At 39.5% G+C, this 24,254-nt stretch overlaps 2 protein-coding genes and 1 long non-coding RNA gene across 11 annotated transcripts in view; 1 reads left to right on the top strand and 2 right to left on the bottom strand.

Annotated features, from left to right (window-relative positions):
• Nucleotides 1–2: 2 nt before the first annotated feature.
• On the bottom strand, nucleotides 3–22,027 carry Jar (Myosin heavy chain 95F jaguar). Of its 6 annotated transcripts, none has more exons than XM_076763038.1 (27): nucleotides 21,907–22,027; nucleotides 20,744–20,910; nucleotides 19,967–20,668; nucleotides 19,553–19,852; nucleotides 16,309–17,428; nucleotides 15,711–15,770; nucleotides 15,456–15,635; nucleotides 14,776–14,929; nucleotides 14,200–14,368; nucleotides 7,171–7,364; nucleotides 6,375–6,448; nucleotides 6,074–6,203; nucleotides 5,829–5,993; nucleotides 5,166–5,578; nucleotides 4,981–4,992; nucleotides 4,485–4,744; nucleotides 4,258–4,415; nucleotides 4,032–4,196; nucleotides 3,738–3,961; nucleotides 3,449–3,640; nucleotides 2,379–3,362; nucleotides 2,169–2,308; nucleotides 2,033–2,077; nucleotides 1,821–1,941; nucleotides 1,605–1,722; nucleotides 1,311–1,526; nucleotides 3–943 (listed from the first exon to the last, which is right to left on the bottom strand). In XM_076763038.1, the coding sequence occupies exons 9-27, from the start codon at nucleotides 14,226–14,228 to the stop codon at nucleotides 792–794; spliced, it is 3,792 nt and encodes a 1,263-aa protein (XP_076619153.1). In that variant the 5' UTR covers nucleotides 14,229–14,368; nucleotides 14,776–14,929; nucleotides 15,456–15,635; nucleotides 15,711–15,770; nucleotides 16,309–17,428; nucleotides 19,553–19,852; nucleotides 19,967–20,668; nucleotides 20,744–20,910; nucleotides 21,907–22,027; the 3' UTR covers nucleotides 3–791. The 6 variants fall into 6 exon arrangements, with proteins under 6 accessions (XP_076619153.1, XP_076619151.1, XP_076619154.1 ...); XM_076763036.1 differs by lacking the exon at nucleotides 21,907–22,027 and adding an exon at nucleotides 21,261–21,394; XM_076763039.1 differs by lacking the exon at nucleotides 21,907–22,027 and adding an exon at nucleotides 21,261–21,388 and having other exon boundaries at nucleotides 2,042–2,077.
• The window catches only part of LOC143340757 (zinc transporter ZIP3), an 18,999-nt gene continuing 16,378 nt past the window's right edge, over nucleotides 21,634–24,254 (top strand). For 2 of the 3 annotated variants that reach the window (XM_076763053.1, XM_076763050.1), the window contains exon 1: nucleotides 22,041–22,201. The gene's annotated coding sequence lies outside the window, so the exon portion shown is untranslated. The other variant, XM_076763052.1, reaches the window with a different exon arrangement.
• On the bottom strand, nucleotides 22,041–23,157 carry LOC143340766 (uncharacterized). 2 transcript variants are annotated; one of them, XR_013079500.1, is made up of 3 exons: nucleotides 22,486–23,157; nucleotides 22,274–22,427; nucleotides 22,041–22,176 (listed from the first exon to the last, which is right to left on the bottom strand). It is a non-coding gene; the product is annotated as an uncharacterized LOC143340766 (long non-coding RNA). The 2 variants fall into 2 exon arrangements; XR_013079499.1 differs by having other exon boundaries at nucleotides 22,274–22,631; nucleotides 22,714–23,157.

The raw sequence follows: 24,254 nt of genomic DNA, 5'->3' as shown, positions 1-24,254 counted from the left end.
TGTTATTTTATTGGAAAACAGGTGGAGTGAATGTTATTTATTTATAATCACTTAACCGATACACACCTTTTTATTCATCGCGGCTTCCTTTATAACCGCACTGGCGTACCTACAATTCGCATTAAATGTGCAATAATATAACTTATGAATAGTAAAATTATCTTTACTAAATAAACCAAAAATAGTATTTTCAACAAAGCTTTATATTAATCAAAGGAACCTTCACGCCTTTTCCATTGTAAAATATAAAGGAAGTTTATCATTATAGTCAAAAACGTTTTTATATCAACCTTAATACCGTAAATTAAATACAAGGCGTATACCCTTAATTAAAACCGTCGTTCTAAAATGATGAAAATAAATTGAAATTTAATGAGATCTTTTCTTTCACGAATGTTTCTTTCCCGCCTTGCACCATGCTCTTTTACGCGACTACAAAAAATTTTACGTTTGAATTTAGATTTTATCGCACTAGGAATCACCTAATCTCGTAAACAAATTCAAATACTGTATATTTTACAACGCACCGTGCACACAAAGCCAATCGATCCATAGATCCACTATGAATCCGCTCGGCTACTCTACTTTTTCGTGACGAATTAATAACATGCTCGACAAATGTCAACGTGCATTCTGGAGAATCGCCTTTTAACGCGAAAGGCACAATTTTTAAGGCACTGTGCTGTGGATACACCATCGAAATGGCTTGATACCGACAAAAATACAAAATTCGTGATGCATACATATTAAGAGCTATTTTCGCATATTCGACGAACGTTCCAAGTAACTTCTCATTTCTTACGATCGCACGGAGGAACGTACAATTTACCTCCGTGCTTTTCCCATTCACGATTGAACTCGTGTTCCAACACCTCGGCACCCCGTTTCCTAGTCAACCCAGTCTCGTCTAGGCTCAATTCGCACATTTGCATGTCGTCGATACCTTTCACAGAAATTAATTTACCTTTGAAAACTCAACAGTTGTTTGAAACAAGATCAAGTGCAAGGATATGTGACAAGCGTGAGAATATTTGCTCCCTTTTCCAGCGAGAACATCGCTAGCGAGTAACGATAACATACAGTGCGTAACAGCTTCAAACACCATTAATGACTAGCGTAAACGTGAATAAGAAAACAGAGTTTGATTGCAAGGAAAGCAGTGCTTGAATAAGCTCTAACGTAGTAAACTTGTACGTAGAATATGATAGAGTAAGGTATTGTTTCGTTCGTGTAATATGCAAGATGCGATAGCATACGGGAGTAGAAGTAACGTAAAATAATGAATCAAGCTTAACTACTTGAAACTTTACCTGCTACTAGTAGGATTGGTGCTTTGTCAGGATGAAGTTCCATTTGTCTTGCAACGTATTGACCGTCAAAATGGGCGTACCACCATCCTCTTTTGCCAGAGGTATGCGAATTGTCTTGCTGTCCCGGCGCGGAAGGTCGCACGAATGGAATTCTAAAGTATCGCTGCGAAGACTCTACTATCGATTGTTTCATCGGAGTTCTGGGGGTTTTAGCAGCTAAAACAGATATTAGAATCGCACCAAGGTCAAATAAATGGTGAATTCAGGTCTGCGGAACTACGCAAGCACACTTACCAGCTTCCATGATGGATCTCGGTGCTCTTTCGTTTTCGTCCATTGTCGTTCTCCTGCGATTTCTCGCTTTCCAGGCGTGATAAACTTTTAATCTTCGGTGGAACTCGTGACGACAAGCCTACCGAAAAAATTGTATCAACAGATATCGATTGCGATATCTACAATTGAACGAGATTGTTAATTGTATTAATTCAGATAATTTCAAACAATATCCACCTCCAATAATTCGATGTCACACGATGTATTTATAGCATCTCGTAATTCGGAGTACTTCCACTTGGATAAGTCGTACTTTTTATTAGCCATGGCTGCCTGATTATTGCGCACTTGCTCTGACCTATTATTTTGAACGATATCAATTAACAACAAAGCATAATAATTACTAAGGCATTCAAACGAAGAAATAAATCTCAACTTATTTACGATACCTTGCTAACCTGTTGTTGTTCGATGGTACTCGTATCTCGGAACCGCTACATATTCAAACAAAATGAGACATTATTTGCTCGACTTGTATACAAAGAGCAACAAATTCCAAGCACGCAATATTTGATGAAATAATACCTTCGTACAGGCGGTGGTGAATCTTCGACCTGTCCATTTGATTCTTGGGCCAATCTAACCGCCAATTCGTGATCTCTTCTTTCTTGTTCCAATAATTCGCGATATTTGTTCTCTTCCATTGCTTCTCTCTCCAATTGCGCCTTGAGAACAAATGAACAAGTCAGGTAATTGTTGAAAGATAAAATGACTTCATAAAAGAAAAGTGCATACTTGGAGTGCTGCCGCAGCTTTCTGGTCTTCTACCTCTTGCTTCCTCTTCTGTTCTTCTTCAGCCTTTCTTCGCGTCTCGATGTCGTGTTTCTTTCTTCTATTTTCCTCCTCTTCCCTTTTCTTTCTTTCCTCCTCTTCTTTCCGCTGCTTCTGGAGCTCCAATTCTTGCTGAATCTTCCTCAATTTCGCCTGTTCCTCGGCAATCTTTTGCTGTTTAACCATATCCTGCAACGACGCCATTTGTTTATTCACTTGATTGACCGAATTTGTATAGAGTGAATCGATTTCTGCCGGTCTTATTCTCGTGTTGTCCTTAATCTTCTTAATCGCCGCCTCCAAATCGTCTTTGAGTCTCTGTATGTCGTGCATCGACCTGTCGCGATTCTTCAACTGTTTCGATGTCTCCTCCATTCCAATTAGCTGCGTCTTTAAATTTCTTATCTTCAGAATTCCCTTTATTCGAGGCCGATGCTGCTTCTTGGCTATGTACATCCTTGCTGTTTTCTGAAGAACTATCAGATGCTGTCTGCGATAAATAATCTTATTCTTCAATTTGATCACAGAAAGGGCGCAAAATTGCATTTTGTTCCATCGAGATTTAAGCAGCCATTTCTTCACGTTCGCCACCAATTTCCTCAAGTTTTCAGGATCCGATTTCATAATCTTGTCGAATTCAGCGAACTTTCCTGGTTTAAAAAACACTCTGGTGATTCCGAACTTGAAGTCTTTCTTGTTCAATTTCAAGCTGTGAAGTAACGCCTCGCAGAAAAACCTAGGTTCTAATTTTGCCAACTCCGGTGGAAGATAGGATTTGTACATGTTATAGAGTTCCTGAAACGGAACTCTGCTGGGATAGCCGTGCTCCATGAGCTCCAATACAGACGTCATGCCCGAACAACGTAACTGTCCCAAAATACTATTTCCGTCGAACTGATGGGCAACCATGTCGTTATTGGGTTTAATGCAACGTACAAAATTTGTTCCCTGAAAAAGAATTTTAACATGCCAATAAAAATCTCGCGAGAAACGATAATATCTAAATAAACACGCCAGCAAAAAGGAATCGTTACGTTGCTCTTTAATTTATCCATTAGCTCCCCTAATTGGGTTTTGAATTTACTACCGACGCTAATGAATGTAAGTTTCCCTTTCTGGCTCGAGTTGTTGGCGAATTGAGTTCTAAGGAATTTGTTGTTGCTCTCCTGAATTAACGCTTCCAAGGAAGCATGCAACGCGTCATTGTTTTTCTCGATAAACTGATTCTGAAAGTATAAAAAGAAAAAAAAAATGTCTGATAGTAAAGTATACAATGACAGATGTTATGTACGTACATACGTACGTACGTACGCGATAACGTACCGTTTGATAACAGACACCGCCGGCGTAATGGCGTATCACAAACCCTTCGTCGTCGCGCAATTCTCGGTGGGCCTTCAACCGCGAAGTTCTCGGCAAAGTTATTCTGAAATGACCACTCCAAACGCGATGGACTTCACTGGTGAAATGTGCGAAACTATGAGTCGGCAATTTTGATTCCTCGTCCAACAAACTAAAAACTCCCATATTTTTCGACTCGATTAAATCTGAAAATGCAAGAAAATATATATACATTCGATTTGTGCTGAACGGTCAAGGTGTTGAAATAATATTTACCGATGCAGTCTTGATTGTCGACGTACGATATCTTAGGTACATTAAGAGATTCCCTCGCGTAAAGGTCTTGCTCGTACTTCAAGATCCTCTCGTTGAAGAACTGTTGTAGCTTTTCGTTGCAATAGTTGATGCAGAACTGTTCGAAACTATTTACCTTGAAATATTCTGTGAAAACGTAACAACATAGATTAAAACGCTCGAGAAACATGGTAAAACTAATACGTACCGAAACCTGCGATATCCAAGACGCCGATATAGTAACTGGAAGCTTGGAAAGGAATGCTTTTATTAATACGACCTACAATATGATCAAACAGTTTACTATAAATGGCTTTGGCCAGAGCGTCCCTAGCGTTGTTGGCTTCGTACACTTTTAATGGTACCCTGAAAACGTTGCACGTAATTATGTATTTTTCTTCTTTCGTTTTTTATACATCGTTTTCATTAACTTACATGATAACCGTTCCCTTGATACCACCGCGACTAGTCTGCATGACTTTAGAGACCAAAGCTTGTCTGAGCTCCTCAGGATCAACAGCCAATAACTTGGCGGACATCAGCACCGCTTTCTCGGAGCTAGCACATATTCTGGATCCACCTTTAGTGTCCTCAGGATTATCTTCGAACATGATATTTCCAAGATGAAGCACCGCGGCCACCATCGTATAAATTTCCATTCTTTCAGCTTCGGTCAAACCAAGGCGCGTTAAGGCCTTCATGAAAGAAAAGATATTTAAAGAATATGGGGCCATCGTCGCGTCAACGGAATCACATGAATTAAAAGTATCATTGTTTACAGTGAGTTATGCGAAAGAAACGGGAGACAAAAATTTTCGTCGTTTCTTGCAAGAATGAAATGAAAATGTATCTGCGATTAAAAATGAAAAATTCGAAAATATCGAACAAGATGAGGAGCGTTCGATGATTGCTTAGTAAACAATCGAATTACCGTTGCTCTTTCCTGCGTTGCAAAAAATTATCCAATCGGCAATAAAGAAGAGAACGCAATATCAGTATCGTATCGTTATCGCTTGAAAATTTATTAATAAGAATTTTGTTTGTCAAAAGATAAAAGTCAGTCACGACGAAAAGTATATTATATTAGTATTGATAAACTATGAACAGGATGCTTACCTGATCAATGGCATTGAATCCTTCGACATCGTCCAGGATTGGATCGTGCAAACTACCTTTTATCATTTGATCGCGACTCTTTTGCACGTCGTTCAGTTTCTTCGCCGACTCTTCGTTGCAAAAGTATTGTGTGCAACCGTTCCTCAGATAGTGGAAGTCATCCGGTTTCGTAATTCCGAGTTTCGCGCGAAGCTCGGGAGGAGCACCAGCGCACATCATATAGAAAACGTGGTAATTTCTTTCGTCTGGGCTCTGAAGACAGACCCTCGACTTCTCCAGGAGATAGTGAGATATATAACCGCCAACGACTTGGCACTTTGAGTCAAAGTGTACCTCCATGAATTTACCGAACCGCGAACTATTGTTGTTCCGTTTAGTCTTTGCATTTCCAAAGGCTTCCAATACAGGATTCGCTAAAATATTATTTATCAAATATCGATGCACTTGTACCAGGTGAATCACCGCTCGGATTAAAAGATCCGTTAATAGTTTCTAATTTGCGATTGAATTTACAAACGGAAGTTAGTTTATGAATGAATTAAATTTGTATTCGATGAATAAAACATTCCCACTTTGATTTATCGTAATACAAGTATTAAGCAGACTGCGATTGTTTATGTATGCTCGTATATAAAATTTATGTATATATATGTATATTTTTACCGTCCAGAATTTTCTGTTCGATCGGTCCAGCCGTCAATCCCCATAGATCACACAAATACCGAAGAAGATACTTTGTCGATTCGGTCTTTCCAGCTCCAGATTCGCCAGAAACGATGATACTCTGCGACTGCTTCAGCACTTTCATATCTCTGAACGCCTTGTCGGCTGAAAAATAAACGCCAAATAGCATTTTAGTAAATCTAAGTGAATTAAAAATATCAATAACAATAGAGAAGTATATTCACCGATAGCGAAAACATGCGGCGGCGTTTCTCCCAATGACTTTCCTTGATAAGCTTTGATCGTCTGAGGCGAGTATAGATCTTTCACTTCGCAATAAGGATTTACAGCGATTAAGATATTAGCGACGTAGGTCTGTGAAATGTCATATAACGTCACTCATTTAACAAGAACACAGACAACATGTAACTTGGTTGCAATTAATATTTATTACAGTGGCACATGTAAAGCACTCGGGTCTTGTAAAATGCTTGTAACTATTATCTCTTGATATCTGAATTCTTTTTAGCGATACTAATTACTCACGTATATTCTATCCTTGAAATAACGTGTTCGTATATTGTTCAATAGCGTGGCTTCATTCAGGTACATCAGAGCACCTGGAGACATAAAAGAACAGAGCAATCCGAGTGAAAGTGGATTTTTAAAAAGTATCCTCGCGATCCTCAAGAAATCTTAATGATGGGTAATATTCAAATCACTTCGAACGTGATTCGAAACTCAAAACTCTTGGCAGTCTTGATGGTCTTGAAGGTCTTGATCGTGTTAGAAGTCTTTAAAGTCTTAATCGTCTTAGAAGTATTCGTGAGACGTCTTAATGAGTATTCAGTAACTTACAAACATGTTTATTACTTCTATACAAGTCTCGCTGGCACTAAACAGTAAATAAAGTCTGAAATTGATATGGATGAAGAATACAAAACAATCGATGACTCATAGTTTAATCATATCGGACGCGCAAATATTCAAAGTTGGACAAAATTCCCATTAGAATGGATTTCGGTAATTGAATCACATCGAGGCCAGAACACTTTGACCAGACTGAGCGGATGCCCCAATTATGCCAAGTTTTACAGTTACCTTCATAATCAGTTTCTTCCTTAATGTGTGACCCAAATAAACGACTATCCTTTCATACTGTTTGATGCATTATATCTGACCAAGTCAGGATATTCGATACTGATTGAAAAACATGGATTTAACTAATATGTAAGTACATTATTTATGGAGAACATTGCATAGAATGGGTCCACAAGGTCCATTAGACTGCCAAAAAGGGATCCATGGAAAGAAAAGATAAAAAACCATCGCTAAAAATTACAATTGTCTTCGACGTCTTTGGTGTACTCCCCAGCAGGGTAAACTTCATCCAGCGGACAGGTGCGCTGTGGATATTTTGGATTCAGTGGTACGATCAGTGCATCCCCATCGACCATATCTATGAACTTTCCAATTATGAAACCCTCCTGTGGGTCTCGCACCCACACCTGCTGGTTCTCCATATCGATCCACGTTCTGTAACAAAACAAATGGGAAACGATTAATCATCCAGAAAATTGAAACTAATCGCTTTTCATTACAGTTAACGAAACTGTTTGGCATCGAACAAGAATTTTGCGATTGCGATAACACTTTAATTTTCATTATCATTGTACAGTAGAACCTCGATCAATGTGCAAGTGTCTGGTTCATTCGATAATTGAACAAATGGAGAGAGGACGATCGGTAAGCAACAAGTGAGAATGGAAGCTGCAGTGGGGGTAGCATATGTAAGGCTACTATTCATTGGATCGATTACCTCGATAATTGCAGGCACGATTTTCTCCAGTAATCGAGGTTGTATTGTACCTCAAGATCGATGAACAACTACCATTCGCATAACTATCGAACGGTAAGTTCGTGCGAATTTATTCGGTCGAACCGCAGTGAGCAACTAATAACACGCATTTCGTTCTGCCAAGTTTATTCCGTTAATAACGAACGTTATTAGCGGTTACACGGCAAACAAGAACGACGATTATATTTATATTTGCGCAACAATTGCGTACGCTTAATTACGCTAACATCGCGTGCGAAATAATTGTGCAATCCATTATGCTAAGGAGTACAAATGTCTAGAAATTCGACCAACGTCGGTCACTTTCTCGCGAAACGTAGGAAAATTTCCGGTGAAAGGAACAGTCTTGGAGTTTCCGGTCGCAGAATTACAAATGCAAAGGGAAATTCCATAACCGAGTCCCCGTGACGCGAGTAGAATTCCTGATGGCCGTGGAAACGCGTTTCTTGCTCTTCTTGGAAATACATAATACGATATCATACCAAATATTATAGAGGGTCTCACGTAATTTTGTACTTTAAAGAACCAAGAAAAATTTACAGAATCTATTGGACTGCCTACAACTATCTTTATGTACACAATATATAAATGTTTCAGAAGTGTCCTATTCGAGGATGGTTGACGAGGCTACTTCAGCTGTGACGAAACTGCTGAATCACAAAATTCTTTCGAGTCGAGGATTCGCGAAAGTCAAGCCTAGGCAAATAAATTGGTAGAAAAGTAACACGGTTCACTGTCTCGGCGTTGTTTCCGTCTCACGAAAGATTAGTCGCCGCGATGGCATCGGGTTGCACCGTATTATTGATGGAAGAAGCATCAAAAGTGCCGGCTTTAATGCAGCTCGATAGGGATTTAAAGCGACCCTCGAGGGAACAGAGGCTGCTAATGAAGGACGTGGCACTGACGCCAGATTCAAACTGCGTGGTCGCATGATCTCAAGTTCTGACTTTTATTCAGAGATTCAGAGCGCAGTTCTTATCTAGATAAAACATTCGAATAACGAATGAACATCGTTAGGATTCATTTATATCCACGTGACGAGCTCAACGACTACCCTCGAGACACGTACAGCTAGTGTTTTATTCATTATTTATGATTATTCGTTAAGATATTTTTCCCCAGTTGCGTGGATCTCGCGTACAACGTATTAGTATTTTAATATCGATTGAGAAGGATATTTTTGAAACCCTTTTAACCATCGCATCGAAGCAACGTTACCTGACAAATTCCAATTTTGATTTATAAACTCGCATATCACCGATATTCACGGAATTCTTAACTGTTATCGTGGATCCTCGACTACTGATGCAACGTTTTCGTACAAGATATCGTAGATTCTCGAAATTACTGAATTTTTATCTATCGGCGCAGTGTTATCGCAACGAAGATAAAACCGATAAAAGCAACGCTCAAAATCATCACGCTCCGGCAATTGAAAATGTTTGTTGACCATCAAGTATGTATGTATGTATAAGACTGCTTTGTAAAAACAATAAATAATATTTTTAAAATGGTATCGTACAAAGTAAAACCGAAATAAATACGGCCTCACGCCGAAACCAAAATGAATTTAAGACGCCATCGCCATGACACTGTTACATTCTTGTCGGTGTATGCGTTCCTGTCATTGAACCTCTTACCGATACTTTCCAGTATACAGTATATTTAACGGTACACGTTGGATCGCGTGTCTTATTGCGATACAGTCATAAACTTCGTATCTCGCATTGATACGATTAAAAACTCACAAATTTATAAACTGTTCATCGATAATAAACATATATATATTGCTATATGAAGATTGATTTGCTCCTTCAACATGAATCAGCCGATAAGAAAACGTTTGAAGACAGATTTATCTCTTCAACATAAATGTCATCCGATAAAAATACATACGAATGCAATATCTATCAATCTATGTGCCAACTTTTATGAAATACAGAGATTATCGGTTGAATCATGTTCATTGTAAATTGAAAACCCTATTTTTCATCAAACGATCTACAAACAATATTAAATATGATACAAATTGCGGTCTAAAATTTCGTTAATTACTTTTATACGCTTTACTAGTGTATTTTTATGAAGAACGTTGAAAACAGTTATCGCAGCATATCAGGAGAGGGTTAAAAATTGTTAACAGTCGTTAAATTAAACGGAGAACTCGTTGGAAATATTAATCGTTCGCATGGCTAATCTAGAAAGCGCGAGAAAGGAATCGATTCGGGTAGTTCCCTCTGTCGTCGCATTCCCAGCATCCCGTTAGGAGTATCGTAACGGTAAAAGCAACCGGTAGATCCTTGCATCGATCATTGAAACATGAACCGAGATTGTATCGCATTCGTTTATGGATTTCTATGTATGTTAATTGGAACGGTTAATTAAACGATACATTAAATAATATACTAATCGATTCCTTTTTAATATTTTGTAATTTCTGTATCTACGTAGCAAGAAGAATGATCAACGAGACGAGAGAGTTGGTTAGATCGGTTCATTCACCTCGTACTTTATAGAAAAACGGTAATACGCAGCTGACGCATCTTTGTTTCTGCAAGATCATCGGCCTTTCTCCGATGTTGTGTAATAATACGTACGGCTAAACGAGAATTTCTTAAACTATAGTTCGCGTACCTCAGGGTCGCGATAAACTTTGTCGAGACTCGAGAACATTCCGATAAATATCAAGTACATTTTTTATTAAAATGAGAAGGAACGCTTAATAAGAAATCCAATACTTAAAAAATGTACTCGATGCGGTACATGGTTAATACACGTTTGTTTATTGGAATTTCACGACGATTCTGCTGTGGGGGATTGTTTGTTCACCGTAAAAAGGAACGGCCGACGGTGCGACGAAACGAAATGAATAAATCAGGAAAGGAAGCAGGAAGCAGCAGGTGGAGCCGACGCGACGGTCAGGAACAGGGAGACACGCGTCAGTGGTCACGTGCTTCCCAACGAAATTCAAGCGTGGAATCGTGGATCACAAAATGGAAAAAAGGGCACACTGTAACAGAGACGGGAAAAATGTTACACGAATAATACAGTGTTGGACACAAGTGTCGGAAGAGTACGCAATTAGCAATACGTAGCGATAATTTAAACATACACAGACCTCTCGGAATTTCGGAATCTCAAATACAAAGCAATTTACAATTGCATGCCTAAGCCGAACTACTTCCTTCAGACTGAATCGACTCATTGTTCTTCCACGCGTATCGACGATTCGCCCTGAGGCTGTGTCTAGAGTCTAGCGTAGTCTGGACACTCTTTCCGTAGCGTAGTTCGGTTTAGTCACCGCGAGAAAGTAAGAGCCGCCTTATCTGTCGTCATGGTCAACGAACTCCGGATAGCTTACTGCTTCACCATCTGCAAATACACTCATTACGCATTACGTCCACGCGTTGCGTAGCCATTGTGATTAGATGTTACGCTTACGCCCGTTTCGTAACCATTATTCGGCCAGACGCGACCGGATAACCCGTGCAAATCAATCGACACGATCAACTCCACGCATTGATTCATTCGATGAAACTAGAACGGGGATGTAGGCCAGTTTCCACAAGTTTTTAGACTGCAATAATTATAAATAGAAATTTTATTTTGTTTATTAAAATTATTTACCGTTCAGACCGTTATTAACGAGGCGACGAAACATGACGAAAAAGCAGAGGAAGGAACCTCGACAACGGACTTAGAATGCAGATTACATTAGAATGGCGCGTTGGCACTTCGGACCATAAAGCGCGGCCAACGACCCGTCTCCCTGGACAAAAAGGCAGGATCGAAGAAAAGGGAAATCTCGATACTGGAAATGCGACATCACGGCATCCTCGAGCATTCGTAGATTTCGTTTCTGATGGCAAAGGGGTCGAAACGACAACGTTAATTTTTTACTGAATTGATTTGGACTTGGTTCCATAGCGAAAAGTCCTGTTATACCCATAAGTGTTAATTTTTTTTTTCCATCGTGGATTATAGACGCAACGAGCGCAGAATAGCGTCCATGACTCGTTCGTTAGTGCCATCGTGCACGGTGGTATCATCATTTCGCAGCCAGTTTAATATTAATTGGAACAACCTTCGCGCGATCAGCGTCATCAACCGCTTTCAGCGATTAGATTGAATCGTGGGATGTGATTTTGAAAGGGACTCGTGCTTCATACTTTGATTTCAATTTATGAGACTGTCTCTTATCGACTGAAAAATAGTAATCGATCTTGCGTAAAAATGTAAACATTTAGAAAGCTCGTGAGATTCAATCGATAAAGTTGCTTGTTCAATAGTTAATTTACATCACCGGAAAAGGTCCTCTTGTCGTCCGGTGCCGTTTCGTTCGCATCGTCGAGACAATTGCAACCGACGACCGAGACTTAGCGTTACATAATCGCGGAAAAAGGATCGTTCGTTCCCATATAGGTGAACCGATATCGTGAGACGAGAATCATGTTGTCAGTGACTCATGCAACTGCGATCGCTCGACCGAGGATCCCGGTGAATCGTTTAGCCTCGGTTCTGTGTCACGATTAAGGACACGCTGCGTTTTTCTTTCATAATTAATTCATCGGCTGATTGAAACCAGCTTCATTAACATTTCACGTGCGTATATATCGAATACGAGTACAAATGACGATGTAACGAACAGTCAGTTTAGAAATAAAGATGGTGTTCTATGTTTCTGGGGCAATTCCCAACTACGTGTCACGTTGCTTCTTTAACAAAGTGTTTTTCAAACTATAATCTATGCAGCTCTGGGGGGTCCAAGTATCGGAATAGTTAATTATCAGAATAAACGTTTCACACTCTTCGCAAATTTCAGTGGGATTGCATGAAAGTAAATATTACGAGAAATTGTAAGTTATACGCTTTCCGATTGTCCGAAAGCAAAATTTTTACAAATAAAATTTCATTCTATCAAGTTCAAGTTTAACAAACGCTCCATTAATGCTAATTCATCAAAAACAACAACACAGAGTTCTCGAACCGAGGTAAAAATTATACACAGAGAGTCGATTGCGTCGATCGTTTCGTGCTAGTAATACTTTAGCAAACATTAAGTAATATGGTATTACGATACGTATAAATATCAACGATTTGAAAACTGATAAAGGCCAGACACATGCAAGAGTAATTATACGGGTTCTCAACGTACAGTGAAGACACGTGATCAAACAAAACAGAATTTTGTAACTTGATAGCGGAGGCAGGTGTGGTTGTAAAAAGAACTCATTGTTTTTAAACGAGTGCTTCGTAATCGCAGAATACACGCATCCTCGCGCGTCGGTAGACGAACCCAACGAGCTTTCATCACGCACGAGAAGCCAGGATTTTCTTCACTTTTTTTTTTTTTGTTTGTCGTATACAGAAGGATTCACACGCTAATTCACTAGCACTAAATCGTCCGCGTTCGTGCACCTGTGCACCATTCGTTCCACTCTCCTAATCCCTCTTACAATTGCAAGGAAAATATCGCACGTTTTACATCGTCGCCCGGCGAAACAATAACACAATACGTGCCACACGGTTGCCCGTGTGTCATTCTCCTACTTTATACCGGGTGTCTCGACCTAAATATCTCTTACAATCGTGACGATACGACAAATATTTTGCATGCAATTTAAATATCACCGAAAGAACAATATGTTGCAAAGAACATTAACATTTTTTAAAACCTCATAGATATCTGAACACTCTGTATATTGCATGCATTATATCATAGCCTCGATACATAATGAGTATTGCCTTCAACAATGCCTATCGTTTCCATAACGCATTGCACGTGTTTCCACCTACGAAACGTGCATTAATTGATGGACGATTGTCAATGAAATAATGATAAACGGCAGCACGACGTCTTAATCAGGAGCATGCAGTTCCTGTTTGCTTTTAACAAATAAACCACGCCTAATACCATGGCTAATTGATGCTTGTTTCGACGCTACAAGCGTGATTTAATTAAAGATTATTTTTCGCTAGATAAACGATAGAAAAATGAAGTCGTTTAGATGTTAACGGTTGGCAAACGTAATTCGTTCGCGCTGCAAAGTTTCTGAGACACTCGTCTGTTCTCTGTTCTCAGGAAAATTTTCACGGACGATGCAAGAAACTGGCGTGTATCATGTTCCCCTAACCTAATTAGTGCAAGAAACAGCTAATAACGGTTAAAACGCGAAAAGGCGTGAGAAGTTATTTCAATCTTGGAGTCTTTCAACAGGGAAAAATATCTATCCTCGAGTGACTCCATTTTTCGTTGTCTCTCACATCGGTGTAGAGACAAAGGAATTATTAATTTTTTTATCGTTTTCTAAATATTGCAATAAGAATATAATCACGTTCATCGATGATGTATATCACGCGCGGCACAGGTGAATAAATAGCAGTAATAACGATAACGCAAACGGCGACCTGACGTACGAAACATATGTTGCTGGATTTCTGCCTCTGGTTAACCTTCTGTTCGATACTTTTCACGCGTTGCCTAACCGTAAACATAAACAGGTAGATACATACGTCAACGCACGGCGAGTGACCGACGACATCGTTGTCCAAATAACAATTTTCCAAACTGACACACAGAGCAAAACAATCAAAACTTGACGTTGATTCCTTCGCCGATTACGATCCCACGGCAGGGTTCCATGGTCGAAGCGCACCGAACGTCATCGTTAATGCCATTGCTCTGTGTAATTTATTTTAATATTACCAAACCGAGTGTCACCTTCCTGAATTACATAATAGCTTCCTATGGAAACCGGTGTGCGTTTAAGCAAGCAACCACGCGAAAGGACAATTTACCGAGACGAAAGGTGAAGTTACGAAAGAAAGGTTTTAAATCGAAAAATGTTATTCATGGCAAATGAAAACAGTTTTTACCGCCCTTTTTTTTTAATCCGTGTGCATTGTGCAGGTTTACACTCGACGAGACGATAGTTTTCGTAAAGCATGACAAAAGTACCGTTACATCGAGAACGTGTGGAGAGAAAATATTAAGGTTTTTTAAAAGATCGTGTAAATACATCGTAGAATTAACAGGTGCTCGCGGAGAAAACCGAAGGATGCATGCGTTACAATAGAAAAGTTACTCACCGATTCAAAGCACAGCAGCTACGATACGACCGGCACGAAGTCCGACACACAACTGCTGCTTCGATGCATCGCGTCGGTTCCGTAGGATCGGCAAATTTCGTGAGTTTTCGGGTTTGCCACGCGGCAAATGGCAATCACCTGGCGAATCACGAGCCTAGAAAATTTGCGCGCGATTATTATCGCAACAACAGGTGGTAACAAATTGAAAATACGCCGCACGGAAATCCGCGTTTTCACGAATTTGCTTATTTCGTTGACAAAACGCATCGATAATTGATAAATTTACGCATCTTACAGGAACGACATCGTTCTGTCGTTTGTAACCTTTCAATGCATGACATTGACAAATTTTGCTTTCAAGGATGTGAAATATTGTTTCCAAATCTTATTCGTTTAAAAATTGTAAATATTTTCTGCAGTTTCAGAATGATTCAGCTTGAAATACCACTTACGTTTTGTTGTTTTTTAAATTGATTTATTTCAAGTGGAAACATTCTGCTATGATGCGTTCGATTGTTTTACTTAATATTAGAATTTTAAATTAGTTGAAATGTATTTTTAATTCTAGGATATGTAGATAACTATTGTAATGTAACACTATTTATGTAACACTTATAAAAAGCAATGGTTTTAAAAAAACGATAACGGTTTTTAATAAAGTACATTGTTACGATACATACACATAACACATTGTGTCAATATAGTACCGACATCTGCAGTAACTCATATACCAAATTGCCGTCGATAAAATAGAATGCACAAAGTATGTTATCCATATAAAACTACCACCGCTGACGAGGTATACGAGTAGACCAATCACCTTATGGACTTTTGCGGTCAAATCTGACTGCTATACCGACCTGAAAATTCGAAGGTGATTTTAGCGGCCTCTTCTCATGGATGGCGGTCAGTTGAGAAACTATTCACTGAATTACCATTGATGGGTAGACTGAATATTATCAGATGGCAGACCAGGTGCAGAAATTTTTCACAAACTAGAAAGGTCCAAAAATTATTTTTGGTTGCAGGAGTCAATTACAATCATTTTTGGTCAAGAGACATACCCCCGAAATCTTACCCCCTTTTGAGAAAAAAATTCGTGTAGGTGTGAAATTTTTCGACAAAATTAAAAAATTTCAAATCGTTCTAAAAAAATTATTTTCAGTTCCGGGGGTCAATTGCAAGCATTTTTGGTCAACAGACATACCCCCGAAATCCTACTCAGTTTCGAGAAAAAAATTCCTTACCGAAAATATAATTTCTGGCCAGAAATGTCTGCCCGAACTTTCATGCGAATCTTTAAAACGTCATAACTTCTGAACGGATTGGACGATTTTAATGTTTAAAAAAGCAAACTACGCGTATTTTGATGGAGAATATGTACAAATTGCAAAAATATTCGAAAAGTTGGTCCCTGACCTCGCAAAATGAGAAAAAATGTACTATCGCTGTACTATCACTATAACATGAGATACACTCTTCCAAAGTGGAACAAAATGTTAAAAAGATCATGCATCAAATTGTAAGGGGTACCTCGTAAGAAGGCTTTAATCTTCGTAATGGTTTTAATGGGTCGATGATCACTAGCTTATGGTCACTGGTGGTCAATAGTGAGGTTGACATCAAGATCAGCAGTCCAATGAAGATCCAGAAATGGTCAAGAGATTGGGACCAATCGAAATAGTATTGTTCTCTAGTGCAAGCGGTTCTTAACGCTTCACGTTGACACTGTCTCCCCACTCTTCAACTTCTCCACTCGAAGACTACCGCTGGACAAATTCTTCAGTACCCCTGGAGCATCCAGGGGAACCGGGTCTCGCGGGCCGAAACCAGGCCATTCGTGGAGTGCCGACCACTGGGGACCAGGAGTGACCAGGACTGACCAGGACTGACCAGAGCTGACCAGAACTGACCAGAACTGACCACTACTGACCAGTGCTGACCAGTGCAGATCCGACTACTGACCACTACTGACCACTACTGACCACTACTGACCAGTGCCGGACCGTGATGACCACTGGTAAGAACTATTTAAAATTGCTCTCCCCACTTCTATTTTGTCGTTTGATACCAATTGAACGTTATGGAACTGTCCATCGCTTTTGCTAAATTACGAATCGTTTCTTATGTTACAGCTGGACCTTTGGTGCTTCCTTGGTAATGGTAACTAATGCTCAACAAGTAGTAAGCCCACTTTACTTATTTATATTATTATCACAAAATTGACCAGTTTATTTTATTTGTTTGGTCATAATTTAATGTTGTTTGATTGTCCGGTTTTATCTGATTATTATGTTTTCCTCCTCTATTTCTTCTGTTGCCTTATTTTTTGAATTGGCATGATTGTGTTGAATCATATACCATTTTTATTTGCATACTATTTTATGAATTTTGATATCAATACTTAGAATAAAATTTTTATTCTTGTTCTATTTCGCAAAAATCTTTTGTTTAATTCTTGGATATTTTCACTCTTCGATTTCATCGTTGAATTCTCAATTCTGCACCATCTTTGTTTCTGTTCTCGAATTCTCGTAATAATCTACGGAGGTACTTTGTTTGATTCTTCCATTTCATTTGATTGTTTGGTGTTGATTCCATTTGGTGTCTCGATCCAAGTTTCTTCCATTATTACAAATGTTCGTTTTGATATCTGTAACATTATGTCGATACGTATATCATATTTGTCTCGATGACACTGATTAATATAAGATTTTTATTTTTATGTTTCAACTTAAATTCTTGTAATATTTTGCTTAATTTCCTTCCATATCTCACTAATATAAATATTAGTTTAAATTTAGATTAATTGCAAGGACATCGAGGGAATACGCCACAACCATCGGGGGATTTCTAATTCCAAGTTGATTAGTCATAAGCTTCGTCGCGAATCTTAAAATTAACGTCGAAGATTTCTTTATTGTACATATTTTCGCGTTTTACCAAGCAATTATTCAATAAGTAGCTTCTCGTTTTCTCGTTCCCTCGTTCTTAGCTTCGGTCCGCTGCATGGTTCAGCATCGCGTCGCGTATCCCACGATTTAGCTTCATCCCTCTTTTTAACCACATAATTGCTTGGTACAACTAACATCCAAGGAACTTTGTTTCCTTCTGTCGTCCGAATTTTAGCTTCAAGTTGACTAGACTTGAGCTTCGACGTTAATTTTAAGTCCCTATCGTATGCGTCTCCCAATGTTACCAAGTAATTATTTAACAAGTAGCTTCTCTCGACTCGTTCTCTCGTTTCTTGCTTCGGTCACCACTGTTTCGTCGAACGAAACATGTGATCGGCCGTCCAGTTTGTCCGAAAGATCTAGTCGCCTGCCAATGATAGATCGATTTCTAGAAATAGAAATCAATCTACCAAGGGTAGTGTCGATTCGATCCGAAGATCTGCTGCACGGTTCAGCATCGCGTCGCGTCGCGTCTCCAACAATTTAGCTTCATCCCTTTTTAAACAAAATAATTACTTGGTATTTAGACCTAAGTCCTTAGCGTAGTCGCGTCTCATGCCAAGTAATTATGTAACAAGTAGCTTCTCTTTCACTCGTCCCTCGTCCCCTCCGATCACCACTGCTTCCATGTAGAAAGCAAGTGATCGGCCGATTAGCTGGTCCGAAGGGTCAGTTGCCGTCCTCTAGCGAGACGATCCAAGGGAAAGGGTATTTCGGCCGCAGAGGGGATCAGGGACTGTTCCTGTCTACGGTAGCCCCGACTCAGGATCCCTCTCTCTGTCAGACATCCCGAGTTGGGTCCATTTGGCTCCCAACAGGCTGCTTGGGGGAAATGGGGAACCTGTGTCGGGTGCGTCGATTCCCTTCCCCTTCGATCGGACTTGCCAAGAGGCAACGAGCTGACCCTTTTGACCTCGCTATTCGGTTCGCGTCTCTCGTTCCTTGCACTATTGCATGGTGCATCGCGTCGTATCGCGTCGCGTCACCTACGATTTAACTTCATCCCTCTTTTAAACAAAATAATTACTTGGCATGACTAATCTAGTTTCTAAGGATGTAAAAGGGAGATCGATGGAACTTGGATTCCATCTATCTCCCTTCGGGTCTCCACTCGCAGCAACCTCCACGTGGTGAGACCTGGTAATCGGTGTCACCCACGATAGAAAAGTTATTCTTCGTGGGTGACACCGAGCTAATGGCTGCGAATTTAGAATTGTTTCTTGATATAATAAACGAATTTAGATTTCTAGTTAGGCAGGTGTTTGGTTAACCATTATGTTAGGCAGGTTATTTTTATTTGGAGACAAATTCTTTTGAGAATTCTTTCAGAGATCAATTATAATCATTTTTGGCGAATAGACATACCCCCGAAATTCTACGCACTTTCGAGAATAAAAATTCGTATACCTCGTATACCTTGTCTGTGATAAAACTGTACTGGTTATCGTTATTTTTAAATCAGTACTCTATAAAATGCAAACACAGTGTGTTAACCTCGAAGAATTGTAAGCGTTAAGGCATAACCGGTATGACTTTCGATATGCAAAAAACTAATTCCATATTTTATGACGTCATAAAAGCTTTGTCGTCATTTCCTTAGACCAACGATCCAGAAATAAGTGCATGGATCATTGAGTGCTCCGAATTTTTACCGATTCCTAGTTATGGGCATTTCTTCCGCCTCGCGTTCTCCGAAAAAATAACTTTCCCCAACATTATGCTTATTCTGAGAATCGAAACTACAGATCGATCATGTCAATGAACTGGCCGTTCGGGGCCACTGGAGGACTATCCCCACTATATGCTGTTCGGCTACCACCCACCATTTTTGTTTACTCACACAAACTCCAGATAAACAAAGTGGAAAAAGTACTTTCGAGTGGTCAATTGTGCTTAATTCGACTACAGATTCATTAGGAATTTGCAGAGGCACCAATATTGAAACGCCTCTTCTAGTTGACGTTTGTTTAAGTTGTCATTTCCTCACTGATCGCTAACCACGGTTTGTAATGGGTCAGTTGATCGGTTAGAATCTTGGGAGGAGGATGTTCCTGACAACGTTCGTGTGATAGTCAATATCCCTTTTACTTTTATTGGAACAAATAAATATTTGTATAGTTTTCCTTAAATGAAAGTTGAAAAATTATGTTCTGTTTGCATATTTCAGTTTCACTCTTGTCTGTGTTACTATGCAATGTTATCAACGATACTATTGTAATCGCTTGGAAAGTACTTACACGCATCGTATCTCAGTTCCATTCTCGAATCTTTTATTTTCTATTGTTCTATCCCCTCCGCTATATGTATACTCCATTAACATAGCTACCCGTTTAAAAAATATTTCCACAGGCCACATTCTCGTTTTGTTCTCGTCTATCTCGCGTTCTGAATAGCGTCGTTATCACCATCCATTTGTAAAACATTCGCATGCACCAGATTTAAGATTCTTTCTCGCGTTCGATACGATTGAAACAAGACTCGCAGGATGTCTGTATAACCTGCGCTTTCTCTGTCCCCTATCCAAGAGTAAATTTCTAACAAGACCATTAGAAGATCGAGTTTACCGGCTTGCTTCCGTGAACAATGACCTCCAGACGAAAGATTCTTGCGCATTTGCGCGAGGTGCGCTCAAGCGAAGAAATTCTTCTTCGTACGTAATCGCATGTACCTGACATGATTAATGATCAAACCGCGTGGGCGACGATAATTTAAATAAGGACTCGTTACGTTTAGATAATCTGCGACGGAATTTATGATCGTTCGTTGATAATGACAGCCTCCAGACCGGATCGAATCACTTCGAACATTCAAGTCTTGATACATCTTAATGCCTTAATCGATCTTAAACGTCTTGCTCGATCTTAAAAGTCTTGATAGGTTTTGAGGCCATAATATATACGTCTTGAAAATCTTGATTCTTCGCTAAAGTCTTGGTCAGTCTGAAAGAAATACTTGAATTTGTAGTACCACGATCTTTCCCTAAATTGTTTCTTTAAAGTGCATTTAACACGTACCGACAGCTATTTAAATTTTGATGATTGATTGGCTAAATTTTTAGTTTTCTTACAGACAAACAATTAACGTCACTGCTCGTTGGTAATTCCATCGTTACACGCTGACGTAATTTACGCGTCTGAAGTAGGATTCTTGCTAGTCCATTAACCGACAAATGTTCACGACGCTGTAAGAGTATGGTAATAATGTAATTACACGGACAGAGTACGATGGAAACGATTACATCTGCGTAGCAAGATTATCCGAGTCCTTGTTTGAGTCATCGTTTTCAAGTTTTATCGTAAAAGTCTAACAATATATAATTGTACAACGAATAGTGAAACTACGAAACGCGACATTATCGATGGTCATCGTAGTCGAATAATGATAGATAAATACTCGTAGCCGAACAATAGATGCATATCGTTTACGAGCATTTTCTAAGAAGCGACGTGAGCATTTTTTCTTGCAAAACAGGTGTAATATTATAATTCGTCGGGAGTATTTTGTTCATCATTCCCATTTATATTAAGTTACCTTCCAACAGTGGAAAATCACGAATAAATATGCGAATAATTCCACGCGACTGACACTACCATTCAATGTTGGCACGTGTGTACGTATATTGTGCGTTCGCGTCATTCTCTAATGTTGATCGTTAACGTGATTTCAATAACACTGACGTACGAAATAGTTTTAACCCTGGAACACTATACTGCACACATTTTTCTTACCGATTTATTTGAAATTTCCATAGAGCGTACTCACGTCCAGATTGTTAATAGACTGTAAAATAAAAAAACTGAGTCCGTGTTATTCGATGCTGAATCGATGAAAGAAAATCTGTGAAGAAACTGGGAAATAAAGAGACTCGAATGTTTGGAATAGCTAAAATTTCTCGCGTATGAAGTATTTAGAAAAGAACAGCTCGTGGCCTTGGAATATTTGATGCTGTTTTGTATTACGCGATGCGTCGTATGTATCTCTGGTATGCGTTCAAATTATCTCTAAGAATAAGCCTCGAACGAAACATTTTATTCTTTACTGTCGATTCGTTTCTTTATGGAAAATCATCCCCTCTCGTTTGTCGAGTATTATAAACGTAACGTACGCGAATGGTACTTTTGTAAATGAAAGAACAAGATAAGCCGAGTTGGGCATGGACCAAGCTATTTGCAAATACCTGACGGCTGCACGTGTGACCAGGGTGAATCGTCGACCGAACCCATCCCCAGGATTCCCCGAAGCGGAAAAGAGTCGCGCATACACGTAACTAGCGAGGGAATCCCGATAAACAGGTACGAAAGTTTCCTCCACCGCCACCGGTTACTCTCTCTTGCAACGTTTCTGTATTCTTCATTCACTCATCCGACTCAGTGCGTTGTGGTTCGCCGCGAGCGGTGCCTTCGAAACCCATTCAGACTTGGTTCATCCTCGGAGTTCCTGTGATAAACTGCATAACGAGACAAATAATAAGGGTACATAGAAAATACGTTTCAAACAATATATGTATTATAGAAACTCTCGGTTTGAACAGTGCAACAACCCACCGTGTCGTTTTTCGAGTGAAGTTTGAGAGGAAGATTCGTTCGTTGCGTTCTCAAATTTATGAGAACTCGCGCGTGACAATGTTTTAAATCGTCTTCATCGGGCGTCGATACTGTCATGGTGGCGAATGGTAAAACTTGAATGCATCTTAAACGGCTGTTAAACAAACGTTCGTAGTTCTTCGGTTAGTAGTGGTTAAATTAATGACTAGTACCTGAGGGTTTAACAAGAAAATGTTTCTGATCGTAGAATAGCTTGATTTATGTCTGCAGCTTTTTCAACATTCTTCAAACACTTGTCACAGTTGGGAAAACTATTCATGGTCAGAGCTGCCTCTGACACGAAGTCACGCGAAAGCTTCTAAAAATTAAAAAGAAATTTAATGAAATACTACAATTAGAGTACCTTCGATGAATTGTTTCTGTTCTCGATCAACGATTACCAATATTGATCAGCTGGGGATCTACAGTTTTAAATGTGCCAACAGCACACCGGAGTTTCCAGTTCGATGAGTTAATTCGAAAATATATTTGCTGAATATGCATGCCCTGAATTCCAATGTTCGAGGATCAACAGAGAGATAAACAGTATTCGAAAACATTCTTCGACGTTCAGTGGTACAGATCGCAGTTCTTTGTTAACAAAAGCGTCTTTAATTGCGAACTTTATTTGTCCCCCTTCTTCGATCCTCGCATACCGAAATTCCTGCAGCAACGACGATTCCTTTTTTCGACTGGCGTGTCCAGCATCGATCCTCGATCATTTGTTAAAAGTGTATCGGTGAAACATTTGTCATCTTAATTGCTACAAAGTGCTTTGTAATAGACAATGAATATAACAATAGACTGCGCAATTTTCGTTTAAATATAGCTTCCATTCCAGTGTTTTACACATCTCGAATGCTTACACACGCTTCTATACTTGGTAATAACGCAACAAAAACTGGCAGAGTTGTTACAAAACTTTCTTGGCATTAGTGCAAAACAAATATGTCGCATATGCAAGAGATTTCATCTCATCAAAAACACAATACAATAACAGGGAAGTAATTGAATAATAGCTATTCGAGATGTTTTTTAACGAGTAGTTTACGACTAATGCTTATCGCTTAAGATCAATTAACCAACTATTATCGTTCGATCTTCAACTTGGACGACAATTTCATTAAGTTGTCCCAACGAACCGTGAATCACCCGACTGATTACGAGTCGCTTCGTAAAGAATAATACGGCTACTCTTGTCGTCGTCGAACAGGTATACGGTGTAAAGAAACATGACGATCCTCTTGGATCAGCAAAATTTCGTTGAGAAAACCAGCCAGAAAATTCGTGTAGATTTTAAAATGCAGCATCAAATTATTTTCATTGTCTTACGTGTTTCGTTTGATAAAAGAATGAAATATTAAAACGAAACCATAGTTTTAGCTAATCGAATCGCAGAAAGTAGCCTCAAGGGGCGGGACGATTCTCCCACTCCGACTTCCACTGTCACGTGTCGTTAGTTAGTCCGTCTTGTCTCGCGAAACAATGGAAAGCCACTTCCCTAGAAGCAGGACTTCGTTATCCGATCTTTTGCGAGAAAACGAGTCGTAAAATAAGCTAATTTGTAATTTTAAGATAAAAATTTTCTACCGGGTTTCTCGGGCGAATTTCTGCCGATCCAGACGCGTAGATTCGTCTCTGGAGGACATGGCCAGTGAATTTTTTTTACACCCTATACGCGGAGACGTCCACGAGGAAAGGAGCGTCGTGTGCACAAATTACGGGAAAAAACGTTGGAACTCGTAACAGTTTGAATCGATTTTTTGGACGATTATGTGGACCCGAAACAGGTTTCGCGGACACGTCTGCAGCCAGTGGACACGGTCGTTGGTCAATCAGTGATCCCAAGCAAACCCTTCGATCGTTGTTGTCGAAACGGACGGACCTCGAGTTTCAAGAAAAGGCGATTGAGATCAATCGAACGCAGTGACTTCAGACATTG

The sequence above is a fragment of the Colletes latitarsis genome, chromosome 3 (assembly GCF_051014445.1).
Source record: "Colletes latitarsis isolate SP2378_abdomen chromosome 3, iyColLati1, whole genome shotgun sequence".
In the NCBI taxonomy this organism is placed as follows: domain Eukaryota; kingdom Metazoa; phylum Arthropoda; class Insecta; order Hymenoptera; family Colletidae; genus Colletes; species Colletes latitarsis.
Note: the sequence above shows the minus strand (reverse complement) of the source record. Positions and strands in the feature narration are given on the sequence as shown.